Genomic DNA, 16,225 nt, shown 5'->3' with positions numbered 1-16,225 from the left:
TGTTGGAATAATTGTTCAATAATTAAAAATACAAATATTGGTGATCACCAATAGGTGGCAGTAACACAAAGAAAATGCTACCTGGCTTACCATTAAACAGAATAGAGAAGAAGGGGTTCTTGACAGCATATGAGTTCTACCATGATATCTTTGAGTATTTATACGATTACTGGTAGGTCCTCTCTCATTCAGAGAGACGTTTTGTAGTGTCTTTGGCCTAGCTGTGTCATCTTTGTCATTTAGAACTACTAGCTTACTGTGGATGGGTAGCTAGTTAGCTCAAAGCAGCTAACACCAGCTAACAGTTACTCCTACTGTCCTAAAAGATGGACTCAAGTGTCTTCATGGCCGTTTCAAAAGGTTTGTTTGCTGAGAAACCGAGAAAGATTATGGGAGAACACTATTCTGTGAGAAAAGTCGTTGATATTTCATATAACGTGGACACCTATTTCACTCTAGCAAGGTTAGCTTCTTTAGCTAGCATATTGATTCTCTCTTCTTAGTAACTTTCCCTTTACGTGTATAATATTGTACCGCATATGATACTGTATGAACAATGTCCATCGACTGTATATTTATATATAAAGATATTGCCATATGAATATGAGTGGTATAGTTGAATGGCAAGTAAGTGTTTATGTACAGGCTGTACAAAACTTGGCACTACTCTAGCTTACTTTTATTAGAGCAACGTTGTCTTTATTGAACTCAGTGTTTAAGTTAAGGTTGAATCACATTGCTATTCCTGCAACAGTAAGGTAATGAACAAAAGCATGGTCTTGGTGCTTGAACGAAAATTAGGGATGGACAACATATCAGTTCGGTTATATTAGGAAAAATAGGACATGTAGGTCAGCTACATTCACAGTCTGAGTGCTTCTCTGTTTTAGATGAGCCTTTACCTCTTGCGTCACTGCGCCTCCTGGTCCCACCTTTACAACTTATGGCCGCCTCTATGTGGCATATTTTGAAGAAACAAGATGTCATGAACTACTGGAAACTGGCAGAGTTTGTCTCTTTGGTGATGGACATGGTCCCAGAGCTACTAGTGTGCACGCACAGGATGCAACTCAACCTGGGGTTAAGAGCAAGGGTGAGTAACATAAGTGTCTGGGCTTTAACAGTGGAGCTACCACAGCAAAAACTCCATCAGAACACACGGAGCAGAGAACCATCGGCAAAATGAAAGTACTTCTTGTGCAAAGTTTCCAATTTTAAATGCATTAATGTATATGTGACAGCTTGGAAAGGCGTATCTTGTGTTTATTATGTTGTGTACTTCTGTGTATATTTATATGTTCACCTATAATTAAACATCAATGTTTATTTAAGTCTATTTTTATGTTGTATTAGCTAAGCATGGATGAGTTATATTGACTTCCAATACCTAGAGGGAAAACGAATTATAAAGAAGCATAAAAGATACATTTTTAAGTAAAGTATCTCAAATTGGTCATTAAGTGTAGTACTTGAGTAGATGTACTTTTACAGATATTTTCATAACTTTGTGACTTTTGAAGCAAAGGTAGCTGTAGTTAAATGAAGGGCAGTCACTCAAACAAGCCTGTTTAAAAAAAAAAGTAGTCTGTTCAGTCAGTGAGGTGAGTCAGGTGCCCCTTTTCAAAAATCAATCCGTTCATGCACATCTGTGAATTGTATAACTCAAATGACAGAGTCCCTGTTTTGCTTACCCGTTAGAACACAGGCCTTTGACGCACAAAGACTAAAATGCAGATGTGCCAGATAATAAGTATAAAGTCAAGTAAAAGCCTGATTTGCCACGTGCTTGGGGACAAGTAACTGTTGGGTCTGCTGTGTTTCAAGAGTCAAGGGTTTTATGATGTGCACAGTAGCTACAGTGTATGGCAATGATAATCTTAGGTCCCGTGCTCCTCCAACAATGCAACATATAATATATATATATATACATTTATATTTATATATCCAAGGGTGAGTAACAGTGGAGAGGACACAAGGCATTCAAAGCGTATTTTATATTTAAGACGGAGCAAGACTCTTAAAGGCAACTAATGATGTAGGAACTGTATTGTGATCACATGAGTATTATATTGCAACATGTGTTTATTTTCTCCTCATCAGTATATTCTAGAGCTGTGTCGAAGTGAACCGTTTACGGATCCTGACTTCATCTTGTCTCATCTGGACCAGATTAAATCACCACACCCCACTCTGGTACATGTTTAGATGAGTTAATTTCAAACCACTTTTACCTCTTAGATTAAGTATTGTAAAGAGTAGTTGTGGCAAAAAGTAAATTTAAACCACAAAGGGAAATGATCCAGTACCGAACTTCTAATATGTGTAACTGTTATGCCAATGTTTCAGGTGAAAGAATCACAAGAGGAGGAAGTGGTGGTTAACTTTCTTGAGTTGGTCCAGACTCTGCTCAAAGATCCCAAAGAGAGACAACAATTTTTCTCGGTAAGGCCTTATCACTAACTCTTCTGTGGAGCAATATCAAGCTGTACATGTTGTTTGCCCTATAAGTTATACTTGTGAAATAAAGCTTCAAAGCTTAAAGTTAACTAAAGTGTTCTATTTTTTTCTTTTAAAGGAGGTATTCCCTGCTGAGTATGGACCTCAGTATGACAGTGATTTGGATATGCTGTTTTCAGAGTTCCTTTGTCGACTGGCTCAGCTGTTGCCAGTTCCTGACCTCAAACAGGTGAGGAGGATCATTTTAATATTAATATGTGCATAAGCGATAGCCAGTGTCTAACCTATATTTCATAAAAGTCTGGGAACGCAGATAGGAGTACTAGCGGTCAGTTAAACAATCTGCTGCTGTGATTGCGGCTGCAGAAACACTTTTCTTAGACATCTAAAGAAATCCAATATCAGTTTTTGTTTGTGCAAAATTGACAGTGTTTGCAAGATGGCGCTGTGCTAATTGGTGGTCTGTTCTAGCATGCTCACTTAAAAGCCAGCAGTTATGAAAAACATTGGAGATTAGCTGTACTTAATAATCATTAAATAAAGTATATCTAATGTAGTTTTCACAGCTTATTATTTCCAATATCTTTTTTTTTCGAGGTGAGCGTAGACTTCAGATCCTCGTAGGAAACCTAAACTGAGCTGTCTCTTGTCATGATAAAGTAGTGAAAAAGATTCTAAATATGACGTACACCTCAACTGATATTGATTTTTAAAGTTGGTCCTTTGATAGGTGACTAACATACATTTAGCTGCCACCCCCTACCACAGCAGCCCATTGGTAGCATGCCAATGCATCTACTAAAGGTTATACACTTATTCTGTATTAACTTTAGCTGCGATGTTTGAAATACAACTCCACTTTCAAACATCAAAGCTGTCCTCTTAATCTGCATTTTGGATGTCTTGGTTCCCTGCTTTTGAGGTTATATTATTTGAATGATTGGATATGGTGTGATGTGCATTTTCATGCATTACCCACAGACTATTTCCTGGCTTGGAGCCGAATGCTATTTCTTGGAGGATTGGGTGCATTCAGTCGCTGAGCCTACATACCTGATAAAATTGCTCCAGCACCATAAACACCTTGGCCATTTAGAGCTGCATGGTAAGTCTCTTTGCACAACAGCATCTGTTGTCTTTCACTTAGAGAGCTCTGTGTTGATACCTTTTGTCATTTTTTAATTTTTCTGTGCAGTTCCACCTTCCAGTATGGGCAACGGCATCCTGTCCTCCCTCTCTGCAATTCCCCCCAGTAGAGTGGCAAAACCTACAGAACAGCATGCCCAATCAGAGCCACTGCACGGCCTCAGTGATGACAAGCACACTGCATCATTCGTGAATGACGAAGCAGTTGAAATAATCACAGTGACGGATTACGCAGAGGTTGAATTGGACACAAGCGATGACATCAAGGTGTTGATGGGAGAAAACAGCTTTGAAGGAACAGACACTAGCATGGTGCCTGAAGATTCGCTGGTAGTGCTTCCTCTAGAGACAATGGAAGAAGAAATGGCCGAAGAAGGGGAAAAGGCAACACTACAAAAACATTTAAGCGGTTTGGAAAACTCAATCCATTCAGAGGTCAACAACAACGTCCTAGCACTTTCCCAACAAAAATGTTCTGTTGGACTTCATGACTGCCCAGACTGCGAGAAGAAATTTAAATTTGCCTCTTCGCTAATCGCCCACAGGGTCATCCACACCGGTGAACGCCCCCACCGGTGCAATGACTGCGGTCGCTGCTTTTCTTTCAGGCAGTCTCTTGACAGACACAGACACACGCACAAAACTGGACACAAGTACAGCTGCCGGATCTGCATGGAGACCTTCCACTCTTTGTCAGCCCGCACAGAGCACAAGCAGACACACATGGAAGACGGTGTTTACATGTGTAATCAATGCAACAAGACCTTTAACTGGGAGCTGGCCCTTGCAAGGCACCTGAAAACTCACACTGATGATCACAATGCAAACAAGCTGACCGAGAGCCATAATGATGGGCAGGAGGTGGTTTTAGCTAATGAAAATGTAGGTGTGAATCCCATTGCACCTGCTGAACCCAACACCCATCCTGATCCAGAGAACGCAGAGGTTGAGAGCAGTGAGCCTCCCACCTCTGAGCCTGAAGGCACGGTCCCTGAACTTGACATTGAAGTTGTTTCCCCAGTGAAGGTCCGCACAAGTGGCCGCAAACGCAAACCAACCATGAAGATCCGGGTGATACATTTACAAAAGCACATGGCTACTAAAAGAAGGACGGATGTCACCAGGGCTAACCCCCCAGACCTGAAGCCTTTCAGTTGGTAAAGAAAACACACATGTTCTTGTCTCACAAATGGTTTCTTCAGTTCTATTTTTAAGATCCTGTTCTTTTCTCAGGTTTAGTAAATTGAATGTGATATATAATATACATAATGCTGGCAGATCAAGCGTTTCATCTCATTTTCTCCTCCTTTAACAGTGCTGAGCACTCTTATGGGTCGTCCATGGTCTCATCACAGGACGGTGATAAAAGTGAGTTCTCTTTTAGAAATATATTCTATTCATCTTTCACAATCACAGTTATTAAAAGAACTTAAATTCCATATACAATAATGTATTTGTTACTAAAGTGAAATTGCTTGAATAAATACAATTAGCAATTTTTTTCTTGAATCATTGGTAAACTAATATAAACAAAAGAAGTCTGCTACAAAAAGAGAAACTTCCAAGTCATGCATGCTGAAATAACCTGTAATATGTAAATGGTATTGTTGGCATCATCATAGTTAAAGGTCTTTTACCTAGAATGTGTAGTTGTCGAGTGCTTTGAAAGGCTGCTTTATTTTATAAAATAGATACGTTACAGGTAAACATGCACAGCTTTTAAACTTATACTTATTTTAGAACATTTGCAAATGATTCGTGGCAATTCTTTTATATTTATAGACAATTGATGTTGTTTTTTTGATCCATTTGTAATATGTGATCACTAAAATCCCTTTAATGGCTGTTAAAAACAAAACTCCTAATACTTTAATACTATTTTTCAAACAGGTTTTGTAGCAGATGGCTTATCGACTGCTTTCCGCTGTCCTAAATGCTCCTTTCAGCACACAGAAGAAGCAAAGGTCCAGCAGCACATTGACAAGGTCCACTCTGTTGAGGCTGAGGATGACGAGATGTCCTTTCAGCCCCTTCCAGATGAAGAGGGACGTTTTAGTTGTGCAGACTGTGAGAAGAGCTTCAAGTTCCAGTCCTTACTGAAAGCCCACCAGCGCATCCACACAGGCGAGCAGCCCTTCTTGTGTTCTCAATGCGGGCGGCGGTTCTCCTTCAAACAGTCACTGGAGAGGCACAGGCAGACGCACAAGTCCGGGCGCATGTATGAGTGCCCGATTTGCGGGGAGGTCTTTAAGTCGCTGGTGGCTCAGAGGGAGCACAAGAGCACCCACATGGAGAACGGCGAGTATCTGTGTTCAGAGTGTGGCCGGACGTTTGCCTGGAAGTCTGCACTGGTGAGACACCTCAAGACGCACGGCGAGGATGCTGACAAAGTGCAGCGCTCTTACAAATGCCCTCGCTGTGACCTGGCCTTCAGATGTGCAAGCTACCTTAACAGGCACCTCCAAACTCACCAGGAAGAAAGAGTGCACACGTGCAACTGCGGAAAGAGCTTCGCCTACCGTGCAGCTCTCACTGCACATCAGCGCATCCATCAAAAGGAGCGGCCGCACATATGCACACAGTGTGGCAAGGGATTCCTCTACAATGGTGGTTTGCTGAGCCACATGAAGATCCACTCAGAGGAAATGCCCTTCATGTGTTCTTTCTGTGGCAAAAGCTTCAAGAGGGAACGTAACATGAAGAAGCACGAGCGCTGCCACACCAGGGAGAATGTTTTCAGCTGCTCGCAGTGTGACAAGAGTTTTGTCTACAAGGCGACGTTGATAAGACACGAGCTGACTCATTCAGGCGAGCGGCCATTCCTCTGCTCTGACTGTGGGAAAGGCTTCTTTTCCCACGCGGAGCTTCTGAAGCACGAACGTTTCCACACGGGCCACAAGCCCTTTCAGTGCCCCCACTGCGGCAAGAGTTTCACTCAGTCGTGCTACCTGACCATACATCTGCGCTACCACACCGGAGTCCGGCCGTACTCATGCACCGATTGTGACAAGAGCTTCCTCAGTGCCAACCGGCTAAAGAGACACCAGCGAACACATTCTGGGGAAAAACCATACCTTTGTGGGGAGTGTGGGAAGGGATTCAGACAGCCATACAATCTCAAAATGCATCAACGGACACATAGCATGAAGGTAACATAGTCACGGTTTTTAATTTAAGATTCATGTTTTGAACGAGTAAATAGTTGGCGATTATAGGTTATAAAGTAACTACATACATTGTGACTGTGTTGTTGTTTTTGTTGCATTGTGATGTAGCTTATCTGTCCAATCATCTTGAGTCAGTCTTAAAATAATGAACAGAATAAAGTTTTGCATAAATCCAGTCTTTATTGTGAGCATGTTTAACAACAGAAAATGTAACAATGCTTTGGAAAAGGAGCTTTGAACATAATGGGCTTAAACACATCACAACCATTGCAACAGTGCTAGTTCAGACAGCAACACACAAACATACTGCAGGTTACTGGCATGGAGGCATGTCCTTTTATTCTGCTAATGCTATTGTTGGCAGTTTAACAGCACCTAAATCATGACTCAATGACTAATGTTCTGTTTTTTTACTTTTACCCTTTAGTACCAGTAAGCTCTTATTGAACCTTGGCTTGGGTGTTACTGAAAAAGTACATGGTACTATCCCAGGTGGAAAACCCAAAAAAGAGAGCGGAGTAAAATCAAATTAGAGCCGTAGTGCAGTGGGAATGTGCCATTGGAGTATTTAAATACACAAGGTGTTCATCACTTGGTTTAATGAAAGACTTAAATTGCATAAATGGGCATTGTTTGAACGTTTCATGTGAAAACTTGAATTTAAAGGTTCTACAAATCTAAGCTCCTACCAAGCCTACAGGAAATAGAGAGTTTGAGCAGCACCTAAGAACATCTTACTCAACAAACATTAGTATACATGATAGTTTTAGCCAATTCTGAATGGCAGTAGTAAGAAAACAGTAAAGGCCATGTAAAACAATGAGCTACACAGCTATGTGCAGGCTGATGGGGCAGTGGTCGCTTCCCAAGGCCTTGTTGCGGATCTTGCTGTCGCACAGGCCCGGCAGCAGGCTGGACGACAGCACAAAGTAATCGAGCCTCCAGCCCACGTTCTTGGAGCGGGAGTTCATCATGTAGGTCCAGAAGGTGTAGGCGTTAGTCTGCTCGGGGTACAGCTCGCGGAAGCTGTCGATGAAACCGGACTCTAGTAGTTGGCTGAAGCCCTCGCGCTCGTCAGGGGTGAAGCCTGCGTTTTTCTTGTTCCCCTTGGGGTTCTTCAGGTCGATCTCCTGGTGTGCGACATTAAGGTCACCACACAGCACCAGAGGCTTCTGTATGTCAAGCTCGCTCAGGTACGCCCGGAAGTCCGCGTCCCAGGTTTTGCGGTAATCTAGGCGCACAAGGCCTCTGCCAGAGTTTGGCACATAGGAAGTCACCAGGTAAAAGTTGGGGAACTCTGCAGTGATCACGCGGCCCTCCTTGTCATGCTCTTCTTTACCTGGAGAAGTGTTAGAGAAGGTTCATATTAAGTCCACTTTGTTTTTGTATTCTGTTCCAATAATACAAAAGTGCAATGGCAACAAGTTTGAATTTTACTGGGATTAATATGTTTAAATGAAAACAGTTAAAGACACCACTCACCAATGCCATAGGTGACATTGAGGGGTTCAGTCTTGCAGAGCATGGCCACACCACTGTAACCCTCCTTCTCATTGGACGCTGCCCAGTATTTGTAAGGATACTCAGGCATGGAGGTGATTTCAGCAGGGAGGGATTTTTCTGCACACTTTGTCTCCTGCAGACACAAAACATCTGGAGACTCCTCACGCACCCACTGGAAGGGAGAACACAAGCATTTTCCATTAAAACCAATCTGAATACATAACTCAGGAAATAATTGATGTTGCTTATAATTATTGCAAACTCACATCCAGGCCATTCTTTTTCACCCATGCCCTCAGACCGTCGACGTTCCAGGAGGTGATCTTCATGTTGGCTTCACGTCCATCTTTGCTGGTCATTTTGTCAGGAGGATCCTCGTAAAGTATCGGGGCCTCTGGCTCTTTCGCCTTCTTTGTTTTCTTTGCTGAAGCTGTCAGGTTAAATAAAGACATAGGCTCAGGCCACATATATTTAAGTCAGGAGATTGTATGCAAGTGTGAACAGCTGTAGTACCAGGGCTGGTGTCATTTTCCCCATCTGCAGCTGCGTCCTCTGCCTTCTTTCCTCTCTTCATACTTAAATTGGCCCTGGATCCAAACACACCTCGCAGACACACAACACGCACACACAACCGCACAAACGCCGCTGGAAAAACAAAACAGATTGTCAAGTGTCAAATGATAAAATAACACACAAGACAGAAACACAACTGTCAACAAGGCCAACAAACCCACAGGTTTAACTGTAGCGCTGAAGAAATGGCTTTTCCTTGTTACATGTCATTGTGCTTCTGGTTGGACAAAACAAGCTATTTGAGCATCACCTTGGATTCAGGTAACTGCATGGACGTAAATAAATAATGATTTACTAGTTTAACAATTTTTGGGGTGGAAATTGAAAAAAGTTCATCAAACATTGGATTTCCAGTCATCACAACAACTGTTGCAACTTAAGAAGGAGAACTGAAGTAGCTTATCAGAGCCAGGATACTCGATGTATCTGTCAGTTTAAGTTAGAAATGTGAAGGTTTTTAAATTTTTTAGAGATGTGCTTTACTAAGCAGACGTGTTTGTTGTTTAACTTGTCAGTGCTCTCGTTTGGACCGACATTGTGATGAAAACACTGGATATAAATTACCTGCATCATTTCCGCACTGCACTCTTATTTATCAGGCATTAAATACAATAACGCTTATATTGGCCAATATATCGGTCTGTTTTTCTCGTGACTCATAAAGGAAATGGTACAAAGTTTTCCAGTCGTCCAATTATTTAAGTCAGATCAGCTTGGACATTTTTAAACAATTCACCTCCGTTTAACAAGTATGCATTTGTTCTACACATATCGCTTCTCAGCCGCTTTGTCAGATCTGCAGTAAACTCCGACAAAGGTGTAGGCATACATCCTATTGCACTAAATAGAACAAATTAACTCATTTGCCAACTGCTGAATGCAAAATTAACATCATCCTTGTTCAAAAACAGCAGACGTTTTTTCGTCTTAAACGCAAGCTAACGGTAGCGGTAGCTTCTCTTTGACAAAGAAGCAGAGGGCCTACTGAATGAATGGAGAATAGCCAGGTAGCTTCTTATCTGCTCATTCACAGCTTATTTGTATAATCTACAAATGCAAATGCAGGAGAGTAACGCAACGTTTTCATTCCAATAAGCTACACGTTCAAATTAAATGCAAATAATCTTACTTGCACTTTCTCAACAGGAAGCAAAGACAACGTGCTTCTTCTCCTCCCCAAACACAGACACACACACAAAGCACAGCAAATATTTCTGACCACGCGCTGTGAGGGCTTATATTTGCCTGATAATAAATGACAAAACAACTTTATTTTTAACTGCGTTATTTATTTTTTTATCAGAAAACTACACAATTATAACTGCTTTATGACATATAACACCATTCTGTTATGCCACTGAAGTGACATATTATTCGGACTAATCATTTTGGTCAGGCCATCTCTACAACTGCCAGTGTTTGGGACCCTTCAGACTCCACAGAAGTTGTTATAATACATCCAGGAGGTAGAAGAGTTATTATTAAAAAAAGTTGGATCAAGTTTGAATACATGTGAACAAACGAAGAAGAGCAATAAGCTAGGTATGTCTTATTTGATATTCAATGTAGAGTTGATGTACCGTGAGGATAGTTTTATCAAATGCGCTGTCGCTGCTATCATAGCATACCACACAGGTTGCCTTATTTTGGTTTAGGGTGAGCTAAATATGGAAAGTAAATATGTATGTTAGGTATAATGAGGCATTTTATAGGTAAAGCATCTGTCGTGAGGATAATGGTGTATCCCCTTAAATATTTAATGGTTGGACATATTGGACAATGCCTGGTAACAAAACTCATGACAAACAAAGCGTTATTATTATTTGTATTTAATTCTCTCTCGTTGACTGGCCCTTCACTTCCCTGTTGACTCCCTTTTTTGAAATGAGAAATGAGGCTCGAAAGTTTAATTTACAACCAAAAAGCTAGCCGGCTTAGGAAGAAACCATGTCCTGTTCAACATTTTCCTGATTTTATTTTCTTGCAAAGAATGAGGCTTTAGCAGAAATTAAGAAATGCACTTTAAAAAGAGGATTATTTACTCTTCTAAATAAATATGCTACTTTGGTTTCCATATAAAGACATAATGCATTAGTCACCTCTCCTCATTGCTATTTTATTTCCTGTAAAGGTTTTTTCAGCCACCATGACTATAGTAATTGGATTTGAGGGAAGTGCCAATAAGATCGGCATTGGAATCATCAAGGATGGTGAAGTGCTGTCCAACCCAAGACGGACCTACATCACCCCTCCTGGTCAAGGCAAGTGAGACCTTCACTTTACCGGTGATATGTAAAAATGTAACAATCTTGCATGTGAAGTTAACAACATGTTTTTTCTACCCATCAGGTTTCATGCCGAGTGACACCGCCAGGCACCACCGTGCTGTCATCCTGACTGTCCTGAAGGAGGCGCTGGAGCAAGCAGGACTGAGGCCTGCAGACATCGACTGTGTGGCCTACACCAAAGGTTACATAACATCCTGGGTCGTCACCTTGTGGGAGAATCAGATTTGAACTATTCACAAGTTTGTCCGAAAAAAGGACAACATGCTTTCACCAGGATTAGCGCTCAAAATTTTGATTCATCACGTTTCATACTGGTTTTGATCAAAGAAAATCCACTATACGCTATATCCACATTCAAATTGTTTTCCAGATATTGAATGATATCAAAATAGAAATCTTTCACCTAGTTCTATACTATGTGCTACTTTCACCCACAGTTATTGGCTGAAAAAAAGGAAGTGGAAGTGTTATTGAAACAGGTGCCACATAGTATTCCATTATCTATGAAAAGTGACACCAAACTAACAGACTATACAATGCTTCTCTCAAACCAGAATGTAATGTGTTTTATCATTTCAACTTTACAAACACCTCTCTTTTTCTCTCGTTTGCTTTTATCAGGTCCTGGCATGGGTGCTCCCTTGGTGACGGTGGCTCTGGTGGCTCGTACAGTTGCACAGCTTTGGGGAAAGCCGCTCCTCGGTGTCAACCACTGCATCGGACACATTGAGATGGGCCGACTCATCACACAAGCCAACAACCCTACCGTGCTTTACGTCAGTGGAGGAAACACACAGGTTGGTTTCTGTGTACGGGGAAAAACTGCTCTTCCTGACAATCGACAGAGCTATGACATGTTCTAAGTTCATTAGGTATACATGTAATTTCTTCCTGTGCAGGTTATTGCATACTCTGAGCGGCGATACAGAATATTTGGGGAAACCATTGACATCGCTGTTGGCAACTGCCTGGACAGGTTTGCTAGAGTTATAAAGGTGTGCACCATTATGACTTTCATTAAAATGATTACTCGCCTTTTGCTGCCTGTGATAGGTGTGTTCTAAATCTGGAACTGTTTCTCCACTCAGATTTCCAATGACCCCAGTCCAGGATACAACATCGAGCAGATGGCTAAAAAGTACGATAAGCAGCTCCAGTGTTGTGTGCTTAATATTTGTTTGTATACTAATAATAAATACTCACTTCCACTTTTTGTCCATGCTGTTAGAGGGAGTCAGTATGTGGAGCTACCATATACGGTAAAAGGAATGGACGTCTCATTTTCTGGGATTTTATCTTACATTGAGGTGAGTGGCTCGCTCTTCCTTGGAACTATTCATCTACAATAAATGCGTGTATTTGAATAATTATTTCTTCTTCTCTGCCGTCTTTTGACTCTGTGTAGAATAAGCGGCAACTCTCTCTTTTAGTGTTTTCAAGTGGTATTATTGTCGGTGCTTCTATCGGATTCCTTCCATTTTCCTCACAGCGTTGCACAACACAATGACACGTGACATTCATTTCCAAGATAATGTTGATAATAGTTGCCAGTTGACTTTCATATGACCAAAAAAGGGTGTTCATGAATTGTTGGCAACATGGCTAACATTCAAGTTACCGTCCAAAGCAAGAAACAAGTGTAAGAATTCCGAGGTGTTTGAAACCCTGATCTGAGGCTGAGCAAAATACCATGTTATTTTGAGAAGTAAGCAGCTGTTGTAACTTACAGATCTAGCTAAGTAAAAAAAAAGAAGGGTCATATCTCCATCCCTTTTCACCTTCCGCGTTCAGTAGTCAACATTACTCCAGTTGTTTCACTGCCAACAGTTATTTTTTCTTCCTTAGGAAGCTGCTCACAAGATGCTCAGCTCGGGTCAGTGTTCAGAAGAGGACCTGTGTTTCTCCCTGCAGGTACAACCATCGCTATCAGTTAATCAAATAACCCACATGCTGGATCTGTGTAGCAAAGTGACTTAAAAAGCTCTAAACCAGGGGTGTCCAAGCCTTTTTTACTCAGGGCCAAAGGCTAGGCCACTCACTAGAGGTACAGTATATTGCCTCATAAGTGAAGTTATAAGTTAGCAAAATCAATCAGATGTAGGTTAATATGCTTGAAACTTTAATATGCTTTATGAAAAAACTGACAAGTTTCATTTGTGGGCCATATTCCATTATACTTTAAGAATTTGCTGTGGGCCGATTCAAGTTTGGACACCCTTACTCCAGACATACAGTATTAGTAGAAGCCATTTTGATAGTGTCTCCCAACACTAAAGTCTGTATCCCCGTAGGAGACCGTGTTCTCCATGCTGGTGGAGATCACAGAGAGGGCCATGGCCCACTGCGGCTCTGGAGAAGTCCTCATTGTGGGGGGAGTTGGCTGTAAGTACACAGGACATACAACACTATGATTTATTTGACTGATGTATGACTGATCACTTTTTATTGAAATGTTTAAATGACATACAATGACACTACACTATTACTGTTGATCAGAAACTATACTATGAAGCATTTATTACACAAGATACATTTTGATTCAATTCCTGAAGACATGCCATACTACACATTTTTAGGAGTTTTTTAATGACATACCACTCTTTGATCTCATACCATACGATGAAGTTTTTGTGATATTTTTAACAACATACTATACGGATTGTTTTTGAGGACTTGACTTGCTTTTGATGACATAATACATCGAAGTTATGACCTACAATACTATTAGTTTTTAGGACTTTTATGACATACTATGACAGTTTTACCTCCAAATCTGAGGCCATGGTTCTCAGCAGGAAACCGATGGACTGTCCACTCCAGGTAGGGAATGAGGCCCTACCCCAAGTGAAGGGTTCAAGTATCTCGGGGTCTTGTTCTCGAGTGATGGAACAATGGAGCGTGAGATGGGCCGGAGAATCGGAGCAGCGGGAGCGGTACTGCAGTCGCTTTACCGCAACCGTTGTGATGAGAAGAGAGCTGAGCCAGAAGGCAAAGCTCTCTGTCTACCGGGCCATCTTCGTTCCTACCCTCACCTATGGTCATGAAGGATGGATCATGACCGAAAGAACGAGATCGCGGATACAAGCGGCCGAAATGGGATTTTGTCCGCAGGGTGGCTGGCATCTCCCTTAGGGATAAGGTGAGAAGTTCAGTCGGGAGGGACTCGGAGTAGAACCGCTGCTCCTTCGCGTTGAAAGGAGCCAGTTGAGGTGGTTCGGCACCTAGTGAGGATGCCACCTGGGCGCCACTCCTAGGGAGGTGTTCCAGGCACGTCCAGCTAGGAAGAGACAGACGGGTAGACCTAGGACCGGGAGGAGGGATTATATCTCTTCGCTGGCCTGGGAGCGCCTTGGAATCCCCCAGTCAGAGCTGGCTGATGTGGCCAGGGAAAGAGAAGTTTGGGGCTCTCTGCTGGAGCTGGTTACCTCCGCGATCCTGACGGAAAAGCAGGAGAAGATGGATGGATGGATGGATGGATGGATGGATGACAGTTTTATGACCTAATATGCTATAACCTTTTTATGACTTTTAATGACATACTTGACTATTACTTTGTTATGACTTTCTTTAAGTGACATTCTATACTATAATGTTTTTGAGATTTGTCATGACATTTTACGAACCGGTTTCTTTGATATTTTGTTTATGGCTTTACTATGACATTCTATATTATGACATATGAAGATGTGACCCCCTGGTTCCTCTGTAGGTAACCTGCGTCTGCAGGAGATGATGGGGGTGATGTGTAAGGAGAGAAACGCCAAGCTTTTTGCCACTGACGAACGGTAAACCTATACATTAAAATGACGAATGAGCAATAGGTTGAAGGTCCCAGGACCAAAACTTTTGCTCTCTCATCTTTGTGAACAAACATTAGAACTGGGTCAAAATCATTTCACACAATACAAAGTTTTGTAGGTGCTGCTATTTGCAAAAAAAATGTTTCACTTGGGTTCAAGTTGAGAAATCCGTTATGATAAACACATCTAAAATAAGGTATTGTGTCATGTTGTTTTAGGCACAGTGAAAGCCATTTAGCAGTAATATAACGTAGGCCTAAGGTTACCTAAATATCCTGTGATTTCAGTCCGTCAGAACATCATGTTCCAGCTTCAGTCCAGATAAGTGTTCACTTTGTTCCACAGATTCTGCATCGACAACGGAGCGATGATTGCTCAAGCTGGCTGGGAGATGTTTAGGTCTGGTCAGGTGACAGAGCTGGAAGACTCGTGGATTACACAAAGGTAGAATTCACCTTGCTGCTTTTTTTTTGCAAAATAATGAAAATCAACACTCTGCCATCTGAAACACCAGCAGTATAGATTTAACTATTAGAGGACCTCTATTTAGAAAAGTTGTTGATATTTGATCTGATTGACCGAATGTGGCCAACTGGCTTTGCAGTCATCCCTTTTTTTATCCGTCCATTAACATTTCTCCTTTCATAGGTACAGGACAGATGAAGTGGAGGTGACATGGAGAGACTGAGCAACATCTTGGTGCTACAAATGCTGCTGCAGCCGGTCTGTCGTAGGACTCCCCGAAAAATTTAAGCATTTTGTTAAAAAAGAGAGACAGAGTTTTTCTTCCCACTTGAAATAAGGAGAAAGAATGTTGTTTTTTACTTTGCCATTATGTACAGGAACAAATCTGAACTGTAAATAAATAAAAGACTAGAAAGTGGAACATGTCCAGTTTATTCATTGTTTAACCAAGCAATTCTGTTTACTCGTGTTCCTCCTCTTTCCAGTGTATTTTTGTAAAATCAATATATTTTTCCCCAAAATAATCTGTACAGTAACTTTCACCCAATTAGGAAAGAAAAGAAACACAGCATTCAGATCAAAGAGGTAAAGGTTGAACTCTGCCCATGAATACACCCCTCTAAATAACTTTTTTGAATCACGTTTTTTATGAAATACTACGATTTTCTTATGACATCTTTCTGACATACAATACTCTGACGTCTTTACGACATATGCTACGCTTTTTTAGGACTTTTATTATCAGGGGTTGAGATGGGCCGGGAGTCTCCGTGGCTCACCCTCACACATCTTCGACAATCTTAACAGGAATGCGTTTAAAAAGCGT

At 41.5% G+C, this 16,225-nt stretch overlaps 3 protein-coding genes across 4 annotated transcripts; 2 read left to right on the top strand and 1 right to left on the bottom strand.

The window, feature by feature from the left end:
- The first annotated feature begins 75 nt into the window (after positions 1-75).
- On the top strand, positions 76-6,945 carry LOC134878986 (zinc finger protein 11-like). Of its 2 annotated transcripts, none has more exons than XM_063905189.1 (9): positions 76-360; positions 891-1,093; positions 2,101-2,193; positions 2,347-2,442; positions 2,576-2,686; positions 3,439-3,562; positions 3,653-4,760; positions 4,919-4,971; positions 5,494-6,945. In XM_063905189.1, exons 1-9 carry the CDS (start codon positions 327-329, stop codon positions 6,759-6,761), a joined length of 3,090 nt encoding a protein of 1,029 aa, XP_063761259.1. In that variant the 5' UTR covers positions 76-326; the 3' UTR covers positions 6,762-6,945. The 2 variants fall into 2 exon arrangements, with proteins under 2 accessions (XP_063761259.1, XP_063761258.1); XM_063905188.1 differs by having other exon boundaries at positions 114-172.
- Positions 6,931-10,063, bottom strand: apex1 (APEX nuclease (multifunctional DNA repair enzyme) 1). The gene is made up of 5 exons (XM_063905200.1): positions 9,976-10,063; positions 8,787-8,918; positions 8,540-8,703; positions 8,253-8,445; positions 6,931-8,109 (listed from the first exon to the last, which is right to left on the bottom strand). The coding sequence occupies exons 2-5, from the start codon at positions 8,845-8,847 to the stop codon at positions 7,595-7,597; spliced, it is 933 nt and encodes a 310-aa protein (XP_063761270.1). The 5' UTR covers positions 8,848-8,918; positions 9,976-10,063; the 3' UTR covers positions 6,931-7,594.
- A 27-nt stretch (positions 10,064-10,090) lies between these two features.
- osgep (O-sialoglycoprotein endopeptidase) lies at positions 10,091-15,820 on the top strand. The gene is made up of 12 exons (XM_063905199.1): positions 10,091-10,388; positions 10,978-11,107; positions 11,196-11,315; positions 11,756-11,931; positions 12,034-12,129; positions 12,223-12,272; positions 12,363-12,441; positions 12,980-13,045; positions 13,426-13,516; positions 14,844-14,919; positions 15,280-15,378; positions 15,583-15,820. The coding sequence occupies exons 2-12, from the start codon at positions 10,993-10,995 to the stop codon at positions 15,620-15,622; spliced, it is 1,008 nt and encodes a 335-aa protein (XP_063761269.1). The 5' UTR covers positions 10,091-10,388; positions 10,978-10,992; the 3' UTR covers positions 15,623-15,820.
- The last annotated feature ends 405 nt before the right edge of the window (positions 15,821-16,225 follow it).

This window comes from Eleginops maclovinus, chromosome 17 (genome assembly GCF_036324505.1).
Source record: "Eleginops maclovinus isolate JMC-PN-2008 ecotype Puerto Natales chromosome 17, JC_Emac_rtc_rv5, whole genome shotgun sequence".
NCBI classification, from domain to species: domain Eukaryota; kingdom Metazoa; phylum Chordata; class Actinopteri; order Perciformes; family Eleginopidae; genus Eleginops; species Eleginops maclovinus.
The sequence above is the reverse complement of the archived record's forward strand: the minus strand, read 5'-3'. Positions and strand labels throughout refer to the sequence as shown.

Excerpts from the sequence above, each read along its gene's own strand:
- apex1 (XM_063905200.1), bottom strand. The coding sequence starts at position 8,847 with ATGAAGAGAGGAAAGAAGGCAGAGGACGCAGCTGCAGATGGGGAAAAT. Across the intron at positions 8,446-8,539 it reads TGAAAAAGAATGGCCTGGAT|TGGGTGCGTGAGGAGTCTCC; the intron begins GTGAGTTTGCAA and ends TCTCCCTTCCAG. Across the intron at positions 8,110-8,252 it reads CAATGTCACCTATGGCATTG|GTAAAGAAGAGCATGACAAG; the intron begins GTGAGTGGTGTC and ends ACACTTCTCCAG.
- LOC134878986 (XM_063905188.1), top strand. The coding sequence starts at position 130 with ATGAGTTCTACCATGATATCTTTGAGTATTTATACGATTACTG. Across the intron at positions 1,094-2,100 it reads ACCTGGGGTTAAGAGCAAGG|TATATTCTAGAGCTGTGTCG; the intron begins GTGAGTAACATA and ends TCTCCTCATCAG. Across the intron at positions 2,194-2,346 it reads AATCACCACACCCCACTCTG|GTGAAAGAATCACAAGAGGA; the intron begins GTACATGTTTAG and ends CCAATGTTTCAG.
- osgep (XM_063905199.1), top strand. The coding sequence starts at position 10,993 with ATGACTATAGTAATTGGATTTGAGGGAAGTGCCAATAAGATCGGCATT. Across the intron at positions 12,130-12,222 it reads GGTTTGCTAGAGTTATAAAG|ATTTCCAATGACCCCAGTCC; the intron begins GTGTGCACCATT and ends TTCTCCACTCAG. Across the intron at positions 15,379-15,582 it reads GACTCGTGGATTACACAAAG|GTACAGGACAGATGAAGTGG; the intron begins GTAGAATTCACC and ends CTCCTTTCATAG.